The sequence below is a fragment of the Meriones unguiculatus genome, chromosome 17 (genome assembly GCF_030254825.1).
Source record: "Meriones unguiculatus strain TT.TT164.6M chromosome 17, Bangor_MerUng_6.1, whole genome shotgun sequence".
Taxonomy (NCBI): Eukaryota; Metazoa; Chordata; class Mammalia; order Rodentia; family Muridae; genus Meriones; species Meriones unguiculatus.
Genome location: NC_083364.1, coordinates 41,591,392 through 41,609,902, shown reverse-complemented (window position 1 = coordinate 41,609,902; position 18,511 = coordinate 41,591,392). Strand labels below are relative to the sequence as shown.

General features: G+C 42.2%; 1 protein-coding gene and 1 long non-coding RNA gene across 3 annotated transcripts in view; one reads left to right on the top strand and one right to left on the bottom strand.

The window, feature by feature from the left end:
* Tmem39a (transmembrane protein 39A) overlaps positions 1-10,914 on the bottom strand; it is a 30,016-nt gene extending 19,102 nt beyond the window's left edge. The window contains exons 1-3 of the mRNA XM_021648594.2: positions 10,620-10,914; positions 9,454-9,640; positions 846-1,068 (exon numbers count right to left, since the gene is read on the bottom strand). Coding sequence (XP_021504269.2) covers positions 846-1,068; positions 9,454-9,566 — 336 coding nt within the window. The 5' untranslated portion in view covers positions 9,567-9,640; positions 10,620-10,914. The remainder of the gene's footprint in view (positions 1-845; positions 1,069-9,453; positions 9,641-10,619) is intronic.
* A 106-nt stretch (positions 10,915-11,020) lies between these two features.
* On the top strand, positions 11,021-16,222 carry LOC132648555 (uncharacterized). 2 transcript variants are annotated; one of them, XR_009586971.1, is made up of 3 exons: positions 11,021-11,249; positions 15,264-15,404; positions 16,127-16,222. It is a non-coding gene; the product is annotated as an uncharacterized LOC132648555 (long non-coding RNA). The 2 variants fall into 2 exon arrangements; XR_009586972.1 differs by lacking the exon at positions 11,021-11,249 and adding an exon at positions 14,650-14,752.
* The last annotated feature ends 2,289 nt before the right edge of the window (positions 16,223-18,511 follow it).

Below are 18,511 nucleotides of genomic sequence, written 5' to 3'. Positions count from 1 at the left end.
TTAAGACATGGGGCTGGAGCTCAGCTGGTAAGACTGCTTGCCTGGCAAACATAAAACTCTGGGTTCCAGCTCTAGCACCTCATAAACTGGGAACCTGTAATTGCAGCTTTCAGGAGAAAGAGGAGGACTGGACATTCACCAGCATCCTTAGTCCACAATGAGTTAAGAGGCCTGCCCTGCCTCCAAAACCAACTCTCTTTTATGTTTTCCTAAGCACAACCCATGTCTAGATCACAAAGTTGAACTCCAGCTATCTTGAAGGTTACACATTAAGATGGCAGTTTCCACCTAAGCAGGTGCCTTGATTAACAGTCCAAGGAAGAACTGCCTCACACTGTTATGTGTTAGACATATTAGGTAACTTGGGGTTTGTTTCAAAAATTAATATTCAAATTCAACTTTAAAAAGGTCAAGTTGATGCTGGAGATATGGCTTAGTGGTCAAGTATGAGTCTAGCCTGCAGAAGGTCCTGGGTTTGATTCCACTGAAAAGAAAACGCTGCTGGAATTTAATCACAGTGGCATCTGGTGATGAATTTAATATGACGTAGAAAAAGCCAAATACCACAAACTTTAATTTCTATTTTCATTTCCTCTGGCAATATTTGTACTTTGACAATTTTAGGAAGTTTTATTCCTGAAAATAATCTAAGATTTGGCAGCAAGATACTTTATTAAAGGATTTATTTCTAGAGAGGTGGTAGTACTCAGAACCAGAAACTTAGCAGTTCAAGGTCATCCTTGGCTACACACTGAGTTCCAGACAAGCCTGGGTTATGTGAGACTCTGTCTCCAGCTGCTTTCTTGCCTGTTGACAATGAACTTAAAAGGTACCTGAGGACTTACCAGTGAAGTACAAGATGCAGGATGATTGTACGGATACCACCACACGGTCTTATAGATGTTGATATACTGAATGAACAGGACAATCAGCAGGTAGATGAAGAAAAGAAATTCAAAGAACAGGCTCCCATCTACTGGTAAGTCAGGAATTTGGCAATGTCGAACAGGACCTGGGGTGATTAAGGCTGTGATAGGTGGGACTGGAAGGCCAATAGCACTACCATTCCTGAAAAAGAAATTACAGTTAACTCAAATGGTGATGGCCATAAGTGTAACAGCTCATAAGAAGCCCCATTGCCTCTGCCATCTGCTTCTAATGCTAGCTTCCTGCTTCCTTCTCTCCCTACACATTTTCTCAGTGATCTAAGAGGTAATTGTGCCTTCCATAGCTCCTGGGCATGGAAGACTAAAATTTCTCCAGAGAGCTCACCTTGAATTTAGTCTCATTCCACAGCTGCCCACTGAACATCTATGCCACCCACCCACAGACCTGACAGTAGTCCATGGTTTTTTCTGCTAGCTGCCCACATTAAAAGACCTAAGCTACAGCTTATCATCTGCCTTCTCCACGTTCAGTCACTCTCTAAAGGGCTGGATCTACTTTACATAATTCTCCTTAACCTCACTTTCCCCTCTCAATCTTGGTTAAACCATCTACCAACTTCCACCTAAATTACTGCATCAACCCCAAGTCTACCTTCACTGAGACCTCTAATCTGCCTTCAAGGAACTTTCTAAGCAAAATTCTGAAATTTACTCTCTTACCTGAACCTTTAAAATAGTTCTCCATTGCCAATGATAAAGCAGAAAAACATTTTTTAGTAAGTCATGAGGTCCTTAACAAGTGGCCTTACCACAAGTCCCTGCTCTACGTGTACCACATACGCTTTCGCTATCCTCGCTGTATGCCATCTGGGATTAAAGGCATATGCCACCACTGCCCAGCTCCATTCTTGAAGACTTTAAAGGGGCTGGCGGGGGTGGGGGGAGTGCTACCTTAATGGCAAAGTGTTAGCTTAGCAGGTACAATTATCTGGATTAGATCTATAGAGTCACAAACAAACAAACAAAATCCATCTAGCCTGGAGGATGGTTCAGTGGGTACAGGCAGCAGCTGCCAAGATTGACTACCTAATTTTGAACACTGGGACCCACACAGTAAAAAAACAAAACAAACAAAAACTCCTGCATGTTGTCCTCTGATCCCATACATGCTCCATGGCACATGTGTGCTCCCCCACATGCACAAGAGAAAAGGAGGGAGGGGTTGTTTGGGGGGATGTTCCAAACATATCCTCTATGACGTTCACTTTAACTGAAAACAGAAACACCTTTCTTCATCAACTTAAACTAATTACGCCTTAATTCTTTTATTTTTATTCCATCACATAATTTTTGCATGTAGACATAGTCTTAGCTACCAATCATAATCCTGAGGGAAGAAAATACTTTCCTTAATTCGCTGCAGACACATTCATTTAAGAAGACAGCAGGCCAGTACAGTTACAAAAGAGGAAGGGCTCTTAAAATATAAGTTAGGACTGATAGTCCCTATCTTCTTGTTCTTCCAACCAACTTGCTTACAGGTCAGAAAGAGCTCAGCTATCCAGTGAGAAGCCAGGGGTAGAAAATAAAGTTTCCTGGGAATAGTTAGAGATCTAAAAGTCGACTGTTATTTACACAACAAGGAAAAACAGGCATGGTTTTTAATACCAAGAGAAGGAACAATATTGTTGCTACCACTCTAAAACTTCCAAATATAGGATTCTAGCTGGTATGTGGCATTTACAGTACTTTAAGGGACTCCTGGGAACATGAACTTTCCTTGTTCCGAATAGTGAAGAACACTATGACTTGAATGCAGAGGATTAGCGCCACGGCCACTTCCTCACTTCATTTAGCCATAAATGACAAAGTTAAAAATGCTGATGAAATGTCATGAAGCCAAGAGACTCTAATCTAAACAAATAAAAAAATCCCGTTCCCCTTCAGTCAAAATAAAGGATGAAAGTACATGCTATTTAAGAGTTTAGAAGGTCATAAGAATTTTCTCAAGGTAAGTGGATTGATATACTTATTCCACTATACAAGCCAATGAAATGGTTGTTTCAAAACAGACATTTATGGATTCACACCTATAATACTCCGCAGCTTTCGCTTTTTTAAACGAAAGACAAAAGACTAAGGTCAGATAAAGCAATAAAGGGCATTAGAAGGGAAAAGGAAAGCACTCTATATAAAGAGAATCTGTAAGGTCAGGTCATCTCATCTATAAAGTTGAAAGCTTGAGGAGGATATGTCAAACGTTCTTAAAAACCAAAATCTTTTAAATACTGAACAAGGCACATATTTTTCAAAATACTGTATTATACTCCATAGATACAGTTATAAACTAATCAAAAACAAAAATTCTAAGAAGTTTAAAAATCAATATACTTGGTCAATGCGTATCAGAAAATTAATTGCAGAAGTAATACTTCGGAAAAATAAAGCACTGTTCCTGGTCTGAGAATAAGGCTCAGTGGTAGAGAACCTGCATAACATGTAGAAGGTGGCTGGAGAAACGGCTCAGCAGTTAAGAGCACTGGCAACTCTTCCAGAGGTCCTGAGTTCAATTCCCAGCAACCACATAGTGGCTCACAACCATCTTTAATGGAATCTGATTCCCTCTTCTGGTATTCATGAAAACAAAACACTCATATACATAAAATAAATAAAATTAAAAAAAAAAAAAAGATGTAGAAGGCACTGGCACAGGGAAGGGAGAGACCGCTTAATATGATACAAACACAGATTTGAGAACCCCAACCTTTTCATTGTTTTTGTTGCTGCTGTTTTGAATACCTGATGCTCCTGCTTCCACCTCTGGAATACTGGAATTACAGGCCTGTCTGCCACCACCCTGGCTTAAGGATTTGCTGAGAGCTAACCCAGAGCCTCTAGTATGCTAGGCCTGTACACTACCTGCTGAGCTATATTCCCTAGCCAGATTTAAGAATCCCATTTAGGATGCACACAATTCCAAAGCAGCAATTTGTAAGACATGCAAGGTACTGTTTACCAAGAAAGCGCACTAGAAACTCAAAACCCTAGGTCTTTCTTTCTTTCTTTCTTTTCTTAAAAACAGAGTCTATGTGGCCCCTTGCTGGCCTAGAAATCCCTACATAGACCAGGTTAGCTTTGAACTCACAATGTTGTATGTGGCTCTGCCTCCAAGTGCTGGGACTACGGTGTTCCCTACTCTCTGCACTGGGTAAGGCTTTCATTGGAGACTAGCCACAAGAGCACTCTCTCGCCAACACCAGACTAGCCAGGGAAAGCTAGTGCCAAGCTAACTTGACTAGATTTAGAATCACTGAGGGGACACACCTCTGGGCCTGTGGAAGGGCTTTCCAGAAAAGTTTGCTAAGAAGGGAAAGCTCACTGTGAATGGGTGCTACCATCCATGGCCTGAAATAAAATGGAGAAGAGGAAGCATCTCCCAAGAAGTGAGTCCCAGCTGCACACAACTCCATAACCTCTCCCACACTTCCCCACACTGACAGAGAGCTATACCCTTTTAAACCATGGGCCACAAGAAACCTTTCCTTCCATGAGGTGCTTTTGTCAGGCTTTGTCACTACAACAGGAAAACTAATTTATACAGCTGTCTTCACAAAGACCTGCTTAGAACTACATAATGTGACTGGTAAACATCCCCCTCCACTCATCGAAAATAAAACAACTTCCCCTGAGCTAAAGTTCACTGTGCTAAACTGCATGCGCAACGATTATGCTGAATTCTTACTACATTCTGCATACAGTTTGTATACACAAAAGAGTTCACAGAGAATGAACGAGACTGGTCTTTATGGAGCCAGCAAGTAGCACGGGCTGGGTAAACAATTCAATAAAGATTCAAAACTAAACCCGGTGTGGTAGCACACACTTACAATCCCAGCACCTGGAAGGCAGAGGCAGGAGAATCTCTGCAAGTTCAGGCCAGCCTGGGCTACATCCCAAGTTCTAGCAAGTTGTCCTCAGACTTCCGAAAACATGTCATGGCACTCACAGACCCATACCCATCCTTAAGTAGACAAAAAAGTTTCTCTGTGTAACAGCCCTGACTGTCCTGGAACTAGTTTGTAGACCAGGCTGGCCTCAAACTTACAGAAACCCACCTGCCTCTGCCTCCCCAAAACTGAAATGAAAGGAACACAACACCACATCAGCTTATACATGTAGTTTAAAAAACAAAAAACAAAACAAAACAAACAAACAAAAAAAACTGACAGGAGAATCTTAGGTTCAAAGTCATACACAGGGAGTTCTAAGCTAGACTGGGCTACATTTATCAAGAGGCCCCCAATCAGGGATGGAAAAATGTGATTTTTTTTTCTTAAAGATTTATGTATCTATACATATGACTGTTCTATCTGCATATACACCTATATGACAGAAAAGGACACCTGATCCCATTATATGAACCACCATGTAATTGCTGGGAATTGAACTCAGGACCTCTGGAAGTACAGCCAGTGCTCTTAACCACTGAGCCATCTCTCTAGCCAGCAAGAACATGTGTTTCAATAGATTAAAATGACAGGTACAGCACTCAGGGAGGCAGAAGCAAGTGGATCTCTCTGAGTTCAAGGCCAGCCTGGTCTACAAAGTGAGTCCAGACAGCCAAGGCTACACAGAAAACCCTGTCTTGGGGAAAAATAATAAGTAGATAGTAGTAAAATGAAAGGTAGCTTACTTAAAAATCGTTGTGACTATGATTGATACTTTGTGATATGTTTATTTCAAGAGATTAGTCTGGAAAAAGAAGTTTTTAATCTAGGCATAGAAGTGCAAGTGCACACCTGTAATTTTAGCACTACTGAAAAACACATTCTTCCATCTCTTATCTAAAATTCCCAAAATTACATATATTAAAAAAGAAGGCTAGAGAATGGTAGATCAAAACAAAGATGACTGAAACCTTGAAAGCAGTACAGTAAAGAAGAAGAAAATATATCAAAACTCCCTCCTCAAAATAAATAAATGATTGAATGAATGAATAAATAAATAAGTTTCAAAACAGGCTATACACTGCCAAAGTCAGTTGGAACTATCAACACTGCCAGGCTTGGTGACACATGCCTTTAACCCCTGTACTCAGGAGGCGGACACAGGCAGACCAAATCTAAGACCAGTGTGGTTTATAGTTTTTTCTTGGCCAGCCACGGATTCATGGTAAGACTCTGTCTCTAATGATCATAACGATGTAGCATTTTCTCATGTTCCTCTTTCCTCCCTTTACAGACTTCACATGTAAGCAGAACTACCTAGGAATGAAGCTTCAGCTCTACTCACTTTTGTTTGTTGGAGAGTGGGTCTGAACATGTAGCCAAGGCTGGCCTTGTGCTCTAGATCCTTCCACCCCCAGCCTCCCGTGTACTGTGGAAGACAGGTGTGCACCACCAAAGCTAAGCTTTAGCTTCCTTTCCTGATCCTTAAATGTAAATTTCTTTAATTACTGGAATGTATTTTCAACATTCCAGTAATTAAAACATTAAAAGTCAGTCACAATGAGAAGACCAGTAAACATCTGACGACTGCCAGGATTTCCTGATCACCTTTTCATTCTAAGCCATCTAGAGCAGACCAGAAAGAAGCCCATGGAGCAGCTCTGAGAACACTAAGCTAGAGGAATCCACAAAGCCAATCAACAGGGCTGACTCAGGTGGCTACATGTGCATCCTTCTAGACTCACAGCTCCAAAGCTGTGCACCCAGTCAAAGAGAATGACCACACAGGAGTGGAAGAGGACCAATGTTAGGTCAAGGTCAACTGTGCCCCTCTGCTAGATCCTCCACACAAACTCTCAAGTGTATCAGGGAAGCCTGAGAGACAGAAGCAGTACTGACTCATAACTCTGGAAACTAAAATCAAACAAGAAAAAAAAAAAAACACTTTTCAGGGATTAAATAAAAATATTCAGGCAAAAATTATCTTGACCAAATGCATCACTAGGTAAAACTATCGCTGCACTGTTACATGATCAAGCCTGCAGAGACATAAGTTGCCCTGGGTACGATCAGAAGAAAAACAAAAACAAAAAACAAAACTCCCTCATCCTGGGCTGGGCGGGTAGCTTAGAAAAGAACATGCTAAGTACACTTTTACTTGTGTGTGTGTTTTAATAATGGGGTTACTCCACACAGGGTGAGGCTGCTGCCCCTAAGAGCCACTGACTATCTAACAAAAACCCCAATGCCAAGCATCAGAAACCTCTCTTCGAATTGTTGGTCAGAGGACTACAAAAGTCTCCCAGACAAAATGGACTACTGCAGCTGCCTTCCAGAACTTGAAGGTAAGACTCTCTTGTTGATGACACCACACACTTCAGACACAGAACTTAGAGGAATAGAGCTGAAACTGACCTGGAAACCTTCCCCTTGAGGATTAGTCCTCATAGTCAAAGAAAGTGCTATGCCAGCTGCCAATGGAGAGAAGCAATCTTACCCAGCTATGAGCCACATGATCCACAATGACTGAACCAGTAAGATAGCCCCAATGGTAAAACAGTGACCCTGTATCTTGGAGGTAGCCAATAACTGTCTAACTGTACTTAAAGCCCACCCAATAAGAGGGGATTCATTCCTGGTACTGTAAACATAACCAACTATCCATGGCCAGAGAAGTTACAGACCTGAGAAGAGAACCTACTACTGTCATGTCTCTAAACCACTATTTTCTAACCACATTCTAAATATTTACCTTTACACCCACAGATAAATGTGGCTCTCATCCTTCATCAAAGAAGCTTCTTTTTGCAACAGATGGAGACTATTACAGAGATCCACAATTGGTCATATGCAGTTACAGACAGGGAGGTGCCAACTCCAACTGCTCCATTTCCAACTTAACCCTACACTTCAGGCTCAGGAAAAAATATTAGAGCAGGCAGAAAAACATCCACAGAGCCTGGTGGTACATGCCTGTAATCCCAGCACTTAGGGAGAGGCAGGTGGATCCCTGTGAATTCAAGGCCAGGACTACAGAGTGAATCCAGGACAGCCAGGGCTATACAGAGAATGCCTTTCTCAGATTAAAAAAAAAAAAAAAAAAAGCCTATAGAATACTTGTTAGCAGACAGTGTCCCCTTGGCATGACAGAAAATAAATAAATAGATACATAGATAGATAGATAGATAGATAGATAGATAAATAAATAAATAAATAAAGCTGTGAAACCTCAAGAGTTATGGATGCCAGAACATAACAAGCATAGTGTCAACAGGAGCTGGCATGCCGTCATGGACAGAAGAAATTCCATATGGTCCAACCATAGATGAAGAGCTGCAGGTGATCATGACTGCTGAGAAAGGGAGAATTAGCTGCCTCCAGGAATGAACTCCTGCACAGGATGAGAGGTCAGCTCTAAACACATGTATATACTAGCAACACCAAATAGACTCAGTAGGTTGTAAATACATAGACACATATGTATACACACCTAACAATAATAAAGAGACCACAAACTGGGAGGACACAGAAGGATTTGGAGTTGAGGGTGATGCAGATACAATGCTCATGTACAAGATTCTGAAACAAAACAAAACTACAAAAACTGGGCACAGTGGCATATACCCTTGTAATTCCAGCACTGAGAAGACAGATAGATCCCTGGAGCTCAAGAGCCAGCCAGCCTAGCCTATCTGGTGACTTTTTGGCCACTGAGAGGCCGTGTCTCAAAAAGTCAAGGTGATGAGTGCCTAAGAAGTGGCACCTCAGTCTGTCCTCTGGCCTACACATATGTGCTCGTGCATTCACACGTACATGCACACACACATCAAATTCTAGTATCCTATAGATCATGGCACAATTCTAAACATGTTTAGGCTGCAGTTGACAGTTATTATTAATATCAAACAACTTTTTGCTAGAATAATTTTTAATACTAAAATGGGGGGGGGTAAGGAGGGAGAAAGGGCTTCTGAGCCCCCACCTCTAACCGAGGAGCTATGAACAAGGAGCTGATGGCTTCTTGGGGTAAGTCGCTTTTCTTGAAAGAATGTGGCTCCTGGTAAGGCAATCACATTTCAGTAAATGGCCCCATGACCAGAAGTATATGAACAGCACAAAGTGTACTCAATGGGTAATTGTTTTAAAAGGGGGTTGGGAAATAGAGAGAGGGCTCCACAGTTAAGAGCATTGGCTGCTCTTCCAGACGACCGAGGTTTGGTTCCCAGAATACACACGCTGGCTCACAACCACCTGAGCTCCAGCTCTAGGGGATCCAACAACGTTTTGGCATGCAAGTGGTATACAGGCATACATGCAGGGAAAACACCCATACACACACACACACACACACACACACACACACATTTTTTTAAGTAAAAAATAAGTAAATAAAAGGATCAGATGCTTCCACTTTGTGGCCCTTGTGTTAACATCATTCTTCTGGCAAAGTACTCTGAAACACTAAGCTTTCAGTCTTCAAAAGCAGGATTTCTACTTCAGCGACAAGAACAAAGTTTGACAAGCAAATATTTGAGTAGAATTACTTTTATATTAGTCTTACTGACAATAAGCTGTCACAAGTTATGCAAATTATTGTGCACAGACTTTATTTTCTTTACCTGTTCCTCAAGCCTGTTCCATTGCCACAGCTGCCACCAACCAACGTCTGCATAGAAGGTAAAGCTGAACGGCTTAGGTGCTGCCGACTAGGACCCCTCCTCCTACTGGGCATGTCCAGGAACCAGTCAGTTTCCAGTGCCACCTGCAGCTGCAACCCAGGCTAATGGCTGTCAACTTATTCCAACTCTGAATAATAAAAAAGAAAAAAAAAAACCTAAATATCAGGTAGCTTGTTTTTAAGGAAGTCAGTGTAACAAGCAAACATTAAAATTAAGTGAGCAGACCTTGTAAAATTCAGACTGAATTTTCAAACAAATGCTCCCATTCGTGCATACAGCTTGGACCTTGGGGTAAGGTCAAAGGCTTAAATTCTGATCTAAGCTTTGTTCAGAATTAGGCAACTCACAATTTGTGTCTTCTGTTGCTGACTTTTTGTTAAATAGAAGATAGTGTGATCAGGTGGAAGTTTACAAGAAACACCACAACTTACTCATTTCTAATTTGATGTTAAAGTACCTGAAACACAGGAAACTTATCACTGTCCAAAATAACAGATTGTTATTAAGGGATCTGGCTAAGACGTGTCATATATTATCTGACCTTGACCAAGTCATTTAACCAGAGTTTCTTTCATTTCTTTCAAATGGTTGCCCGCTTCAGAAAAGCTACTGTAAAACCACTAAGAAATTAATGAAATTGCAAGATTAAAAGGCGACAAAGATCTTCAATGAGGGGATGGGACTACAACACACTATATTTTCTTCAATTTAGGCAAGTACGGTTCTGCCAATATATACCAAATATTTCCTAAATACAACTAAAAATACTCTGAAAACTACACGTTGGGGGGGAAAAACATTTTCGAAACGATACTATGGCAGAGGGATCCAACGTTTTCCTTCAACTACAGACTAACAACAAACGTCAGGTGAGACAAAGAATCCGAACTGTTAAAGGCAAAGGCAGCTGATCTTTGCCCAATTAAAGAGAAAGGAAGAGCTGGGATGCAGGAGAGTGGGATAGGGTAAAAGTGGATGGCGAGAAACCAGACTTGAATAGACTAGCTCCCGAGAAAGAATCACAAAGTGGTCCCAGCCTGGCGACCGAAAAGAGCCAAAGCACGCCGGGGACAGCGGGACGACAAAGCAGGTTAAGAAAAACTCACGCATGGAACAGGCCGGCCACGGAGCGGGATTCCTGGGAGGAGGAGGCGGCTTCACAGACCCGACCCCGGGCACCCGAACTCCCTCTCTTCTTCGAAGCTCTCCAAAACAGTTGCCGGGAGGCAGGCAGGACCCCATTAGAGAGTCGAAAAAACGTGTCGGGTCTCTAGGTTACCAGACCCAGACCGGGAGTCCGTGCCAGAGCCAGAGCTAAAGCCAGAAGCAGAGCCCGACCCCATCACCGCTCATCCTCTGCCTCCATCGCCCAGGAGCTGAGACGTGGCAGCGCACAGCGATGACGTCAGCTGCGCGTCGAGCTGGCCCCCGGAAACAGACTTGCAGCCAGCGAAGCCGACTCGCCATCCTCCCGGCGCACCTGCGCAGTGAGGCGCTCCCACCCTCCTTGGAGTGGCTGGCTGGACTTTCCGGCCCACGCGCCGCTTGCGGGATTTGTGGGCTGCTTGGCTTTTTTGTGTGTTTTGTTTTGTTTAGCTTTTTTAAACCTCCTTGGCTTTGGTCAGTTAGTGTCTGAATACCCTCACCTCGGGAGGGAGATTCGGAGACGCCGCCTAAGGTCACAGCACTCTTTAGCCAACGGAGCCACCTCAGACTCCAGCCCTCCCCCTGGCACGGTCTGTATGTTAAGGAATGAACTAGATAATTGCTAGATATAAACACCGAGTTCTAGAAAGTTCAGTCTAGTGAAAAAAAAGAGAACAAAGCAACAAGGCGCAGCAATACTGTCAGTAACAATAAATGCACGGTTAGAAGTGCACCCGAGGGCAAGCGACGTTACGCAAGGTAACGAACTGAGGTGGTGCTAGTGTCAATACTGGGAAAAGGTTCTCGGAGACTTGGCGTTTTAGCTGAGACTCCAAAGATGAGTAAGCTGTTTTCCGGTGTACAGAAACTGATAGATTAAAAAGATAAGGAGGATTCAATGGTACAGCATAACATGCTGAGTTCATTCACCAGCCTTCACCCCACCAGGAAAAGATGACTAGTAGTTTGATGAAATAGTATCAAAATGAAGCCTGGTTTGTTGTTAGAGGCCGGAAGATCACGTATTCAACGTTATCGTCGACTACATTGCAAGCCGGTGCTACATAACTATTGGGGGTTTGGTTTGTTTGTTTTTATTTGTTTTTCTTTATTTCTTTGTTTCTATTTTGTTTTTCAAGACAGGGAATCAGCTTTGTAGACCATGCTGGCCGAGAAATGGCAGAAAGAGAGAGAGAGCAAATTAAAAAAAAAAAAAACAACCCATAAAACTGCCAAAGAAAAAAACAATCCTCGTGCTCAACGGACAGAGACAAACCGTTCAGTTTGAGGCAACACTGGTCTTAGGTAGTGAAGTGAATTTCAGGCCAACTGGAGCTACATAGCCAGGCCCTGTCTGAAAGCAAAATGGCCAATAAGTACTTTTTAAAGTGTTCCACACCTTTGCCTCTCGGGGGAACGCCAATTAAAACTACTTTAGGATTCCATCTCACCTCAATCAGAATAGCTATCATCAAGAGGAAAAAAAAATGCTGGCTAGTCTAGGAGGGAGGGAGGGGTGGGATCCTCATTCGCTGCTGGTGGAGGTATGAACAGGTGCAACCACTGTGGAAATCGGCAGGGAGGGTTCTGAAAATTAAAACAAAAGCACTAAACTACCGTAGGACCCGGTTGTACCAGTCCTGGGCATATACCCAAAGATTTGTACGTTCGTACATCCATGTTTACTGCTGCTGCATTCACAATAGCAAGGAAATTGAGTCAGTCTATATGCCCATCTTCAGATGAGTGGATCATGAAATGGAATTTCTTAAGCTGTAAAGAAAAATTACGGAGCTGGGCAGTGGTGGTGCAGGCCTCTAATCCTGGTAGTTGAGGAGGCAGAAGCAAAGGATCTCCGTGAGTTTGAGACCAGCCTACTCTACAAAGTGAGTACAGGGCTACACAGAAACAAACAAAACAACAAAGATGGAACAGGAAAATATTACATTAAGTGAGGTAATAGGTTTGAAAAGAGAAGTGCTGCATGTTCCTGCTCATATGCGTATTAATTTTTTATGTTTGTGTATATGATGTGTGCATATGGGGGGTGGGGGTGAGTGTGGGCATATGAATGCCAAGCCACAAGCATGGAGGTCATAAGACCTCCTAGGGTATTGGTTTTTGCTTTTCACTTTGTCTGAGACAGGATCCCTTGTTTTTGGCTGTTTCTTCTACGAGGCTGTCTGGCCCTTGAGCTTCTGGGGGTTCTCATGTCCCTGCCTCCCATCGTGCCACAGGCTCGATAGGATTACAGATGCATAATACCTCATCCAGCTTTGCATAGGTTCTGGGAACTTTAAATCCCAGACCCCATACTGGCATAGCAAGTACTTTATATACTGAGCCTCTCCCTAGCTGTGTATCTTGATTCTTTTATATATGTGTATTTGTGTAGGAAGGAGTGTGGGTAGAACAGGGAACTAGAAAGGGAACCAGGGAATGGGGAATAAAGCTTTGAGGAAGCAGTGGGTGAGGAGGATAATACGGTATGTGGTAAAGGGGAAACTGAAGGAGGAAAGGTTCTGTCAGGAAAGTCGTGCAGGACCATGAGGGAACAAACAAAACTAAGAATGTGTGACGATGTCATAAGGAAACCGGTAACTTTCTATGTTAATGAAGAAGTAAATTTCAGGGGGGAAAATCTCAAAAAAAATAAAAAATAAAAATGAGACATCAGCTGGAGGATTAGCTAAACTTTATTAGAAACTGTTGTGCCAGACATGGACTAGATATTTCATTGGAATGTCACAGCCAGGATGGAGATGTAGTGGTAGGGCACTTCCTTAATATAAGTGAGGATCAAAATTAAGATCCCCAGCACTGAAAAAGAAACAAGAACTGCAAGAGGTGGCAGCCCATGCCAGTAATCTCAGCCCTTGAGAAGTGGAGGCAGGAAGGTCAAGAGTTCAAGATCATCCTCCGCCGCATAGTGAGTTCCAAGCCAGCCTCGGTTACAGAAGACCCTATCTTAAAATAAAATGAAATAAAATAAAATAAAAAACTGCAAACGCTTTGATAAATTGCACCAGGATTCCCATTTTATAGAAGAAACTTAAGAACTGAAACCAAATAACTTGCTGAAAGAACCCTCTCGAAGCCAGAATCAAAACAGGTTTGCCCGAAAGTGACCTACCAATGAAACAAGATAGACACTGTGGCTTGATGGGCCAGGAAACCCCTTTTCTTCTTTTCACTATATGTCCCTCTCCAGTCTTTTTGCTGAAGGGATGCCCTCCCTTAGGCTTCATTGACTAGCTGCAAGAGGTCAGAGTCCACTGAGATGTTCCTGCTTGTACATTCATGCACATATTATGTCAAGGTCTTCCATACAAAAACAACCCAGCTCCATCCCTCCTCATCACAAAGGAGCCACAGCAATGACTTCATCCCTGGAAGGACTAACAACACAAATGGAAATGTGAAAGGATGGAGTAAAGGGTTGAGAAAATTACTAAGTTGGTTATTTTGGAGGAGGGGAATTGGGGTGTAAGGTGACTAGGAGATCTTAGTCTGGGGCTCTCCTTCCAACTTTTTCCCTAAGTCCCATCCTTTTCACATGATAGTTTCTGCAAATGACTCTCTGTTCTCTTCATGAACTGTTTTAATCTGGGGGTGGGGGGAGGCAAAGTAAGGCATGGCGGTACAGCCAGTAATCTCCCCACTGGGGTGCTAAGGCTGGGGGGAGTGCTCTGAGACGCCTGTGTCAAAAATATATATGTAAATAGCAGGTACTGACTTCAGGGAGTTGATTCAACTTCCACTTTCAAGAAGAAAAGTAGATGGTGATCTAAAGAAAAAAGCCCCTGTCCATCTTGGGAACTCCCTGTAATCCCGTCTCATAAAAGTCCTTCTACTCTCCAAGCCTTAGGAAATAGAGGCTTGAGCGAGAGAGGGGTCTTAATTTTTTTTCTCCAGTTTGGCCTTGAATAAATCTGCTACCTTCTACCCATTCCTTTTTTTTTTTTTTTTTTTTTTGAAACAGGGTTTTTCAGTGTAACAACCCTGGCTGTCCTAGAACTTGCTCTGAAGACCAGGCTGTCTTCAAACTCACAAAGATCTGCCTGCCTCAGCCTCCCCAGTGCTGGGATTAAAGGTGTGTACCATCACCATCTGACTAGCAAGCAATATGAATTTACCTTGCTGTAAAAGAATGGCTAATATCAAAACTATGAAGGTGATGAGCCATGGTGGTCCATGTGAGTAACCCCTGCTGAGAGTCTCAGGCAGCAGGATTCTCTCAAATTTTGAGGCTAGCCTGAGTATACACAATTATATACTATAGAGCATTCTTCCTTCCTTCCTTCCTTCCTTCCTTTCTTAAGCCACACATATGTTAAACAGTCTAATAAGCTGATTGATTGATTAGAAGTTTATGACTAGACAAAATTTTGTCAAGCCAAATTATCTGAAGCTATTGTGGTCCATTAATTGAGGAATGTCTCTCATAATCTCAGGTATTTGAATACTTGGTCTCAGTTGGAGGCATTGTTTAGGAAGGCTTAGGAAGTGTGGCCTTGTTGCAGGAAGTGTGTCATAGAGGCAGACTTTGAGCGTTTAAAGACATCCACCATTTCTTGTTTGTTTTCTTTGCTTCATATTTGCAGTTCAAGATGTGAGTCAAAAACACAACAGAACAAAAGATGAGAGCCCTTGGCTCAGCTCCCTGACCCTGCTACTATTTCCTTGCTCCACCATCATGAACTCTAACCCTCTGGAATCATAAGCCCAAATAAATTTTTTCTCCTGTAAGTTGCCTCAGCCATGGTGTTTTGTTTTGTTTTGTTTTTAAACGCAGCAATAGGACAGAAACTAATATCTTTAGCCCTTTAATGAATATTTATTGCCGACCTCTGTGTCTAACCTACCATTTTCTTTCTTTCTTTCTTTCTTTCTTTCTTTCTTTCTTTCTTTCTCTTTCTTTCTCTTTCTTTCTTTCTCTCTCTCTCTCTCTCTCTCTCTCTCTCTCTCTCTCTTTGTTTTTCTAGACAGGGTTTCTCTGTGTAGCCTCAGCTGTCCCCAGCTCACTTTGTAGACCTCGATCTCACAGCGATCTGCCTGACTCTACCTCCCCAGTGCTGGGATTAAAGGCAGGCACCACGACGCCCAGCTAATCTACCATTTTTGTGACTATCATTTGAAACTTTTTAGGCTATATTAGCAGAGCATGAACTTCCACCAACCCAAAAGCTAAGAATATTAGCAGATAACAACTAAAACCTGTAGCAGAGATTTCTTAGCTTTGCTGTGACCTACCAATGTCACCGACCAATGTAGAACCTGATAGTTCCACCAATGTATTAAAAAAAAAAAGCCTAGATACATGATTTTTTCTGTTTGATTTGTAACTATAAAAACTTCCTGAAATGATTACTGCATTGGCACATGGTATATGGGATAAGCTCAATCCATGTACGTAGGGCCATGGCTCCAGGATAAACTATGTCTTATTCCTTTTGCATGTGTGAAGGACAACTTGTGGCAATTGATTCTTTCCTTCCGCGGATGGATCCTTGGAAATGAACTCAGCAGGCAGCACACACCTTTACCCAGTAAGCCGTTTCAACAGCCCCAGATTAATTTTTTTTTTTTTTTTGGTGTTTTGGGGGGGGGCGCGGAGAGGGTCACACATATAGATCAAGCTACTCTTAAAGGTCTGATCCTCCTCTGTCTCTGACTGCTGGGATTACAGGCATGTACCACAATGCCTGGCATAGTTTTAATTTAATAAAATCACTTTATCAGCAATCGCAGTGTACCAACTCGATACAAGCTAGAGTCATTTGGGAAGAGGGAACTTCAATTGAGAAAAATGTCATCACCAGATTGGCCTATGGGCAAGCCAGTGGGATGTGGGAGAGCCAGGCCAGTATAGGTGGTGCTACTCTTGGGCAGGTTGCCCTGGGATGTACAAGAAAACAAACTGGTAAGCCAGGAGGAGCATGCCAATAAGCAACACCCCTCCATGTCTTCTGCTTCTGTTCCTGCCTCCGGGTTCCTGCTCTGCCTTCCTTGTGTGATGGGCCATGACCTGGAAGAGTAAGATGAAATAACCTTTCCCTCACCAAGTTGCTTTTGGTCATGGTGTTATAGCACTGCAATAGAAGCCCTACGTAAGACACCCAGGAAGAGTTCGTTGTTTTTTCTTGGAGGGAGGAGGGGTTGGGGTGCAGGCGATAAAGAGACTATTTTTACTGCAACACTTTTTTAAAGCTAATTTTGCTATTATTGTTTTTTTTTAAAGATTTGATTTATTCGTATGTGTATATGCCATATGTATGTGTACTTGTGGAGACCAGAAGATGGCATTAGATGCCCTGGGGCTAGAGTCACAAATTTGTGAGCTAAGTACACTTCTTCCATGTTGATGCCAGAAACTGATGGCTGGCTCACTGGCAGAGCAATGATAGTTCTTAACCACTGGGCCACTTCTCTACCTGCTAGCTTTGTTTTTATTATTACTTCTGGCTACTCCCCTGAGTCAGCCACCCAAATGCCAGTACTCCTTGCATGTGCCACCATGCCTGGTCAGTTATGTGCTTTTAATGTAACTATGTACTTGATGTGATGACATAAGTGATTCATATGCTTTTAATGAATGATTTTTAATCTCCAGATGCCTTTCTAGAGTTAGAAGAAAAAAATTGCTTTTCATGTTTTGAATTCCAAGCATAATATGAAACAGTGTTAGGGAATCACTTTTTCCTTTTGCGTCTTCTCACCAAGAGAGTTTCTCTAACTAAACCAAATACTTTACACTTTTGTGGAATGTGACCCAAACAGTACCTCATGACTGATATGACCCATGCTTACTAATGAATGTTAATTTATCCTACACTCCCCCCCACACACATTCAACCATCCGTCTGCATTCTGCACCCTTACTTCCCCTCTCTGAACTCTGGCTCTCATGTTTTAGTGTCTCAAGCATAAAATTCACTAACTGTAATATTTCTTTTTTTTTCCCCGGTGTAGAACACCTCCTCCAACTCTTGCTCTAGGCTCTAGATTTCCAGTTCATATGTGCTTTTTCCTATACTGAAACCAGTAGCATTTATACATTACTTTAAAGTATAAATGATCTTGGGACCAGCACTCATTTTCTCTACTAACTCTAAATTCTCTGTAGGCACAAATTTGATTTTGGTATTCCCACGTATTGTGTACATGTGTAGCATTCATACCTCCTAGGATATTACCGCATACATTTTCAGCAATATGAACATTTTAATACCTATTCTGCCTATCTGAATAATATATAGATTTATAAATACTGCTCAGGATAGAATTATCTACTGTCAAAGAACAAAAGAAAACAACCCACATTTTCAACAAATTTAAAGAACTAATTGTTTTTTACATGTGGTTCATGGGTCTAGCCACATCTTACCTATGAAATAAAGTATTCGGGGGCTGAGGAGATGGCTCAGCAGGTTTAGAAAAAAAAAAGTACTTGCCAAAAAGCCTGACAACCTGAGTTTGATACCCAGAACCCACGTGTGGAAGGAGAAAAACAAGGCTTGAGAGTTGTCCTCTGACCTCACACCTTCACCATGGTGTACACACGCACACTGATAACTCTTAAATGATGGGGAGGCTGTGGTGGTTTAAATGAGAATGGTCCCCATAGGCTTGTATGTTTGAATACTTGGACCCCAAGTATCATTGTGAGCCACCACATGGTTGCTGGGAATTGAACACAGACATTGCTCTTAACCTTGAGCCATCTCTCCAGTCCTTATTTTAATTTTTATTTATCATTTTAAAATATATTTATTTATTTATTTATTACAGTTTATTCACTTTGTATCCCAGCTGTAGCTTCCTCCCTCATCCCCTCCCAATCTCCCTTCCC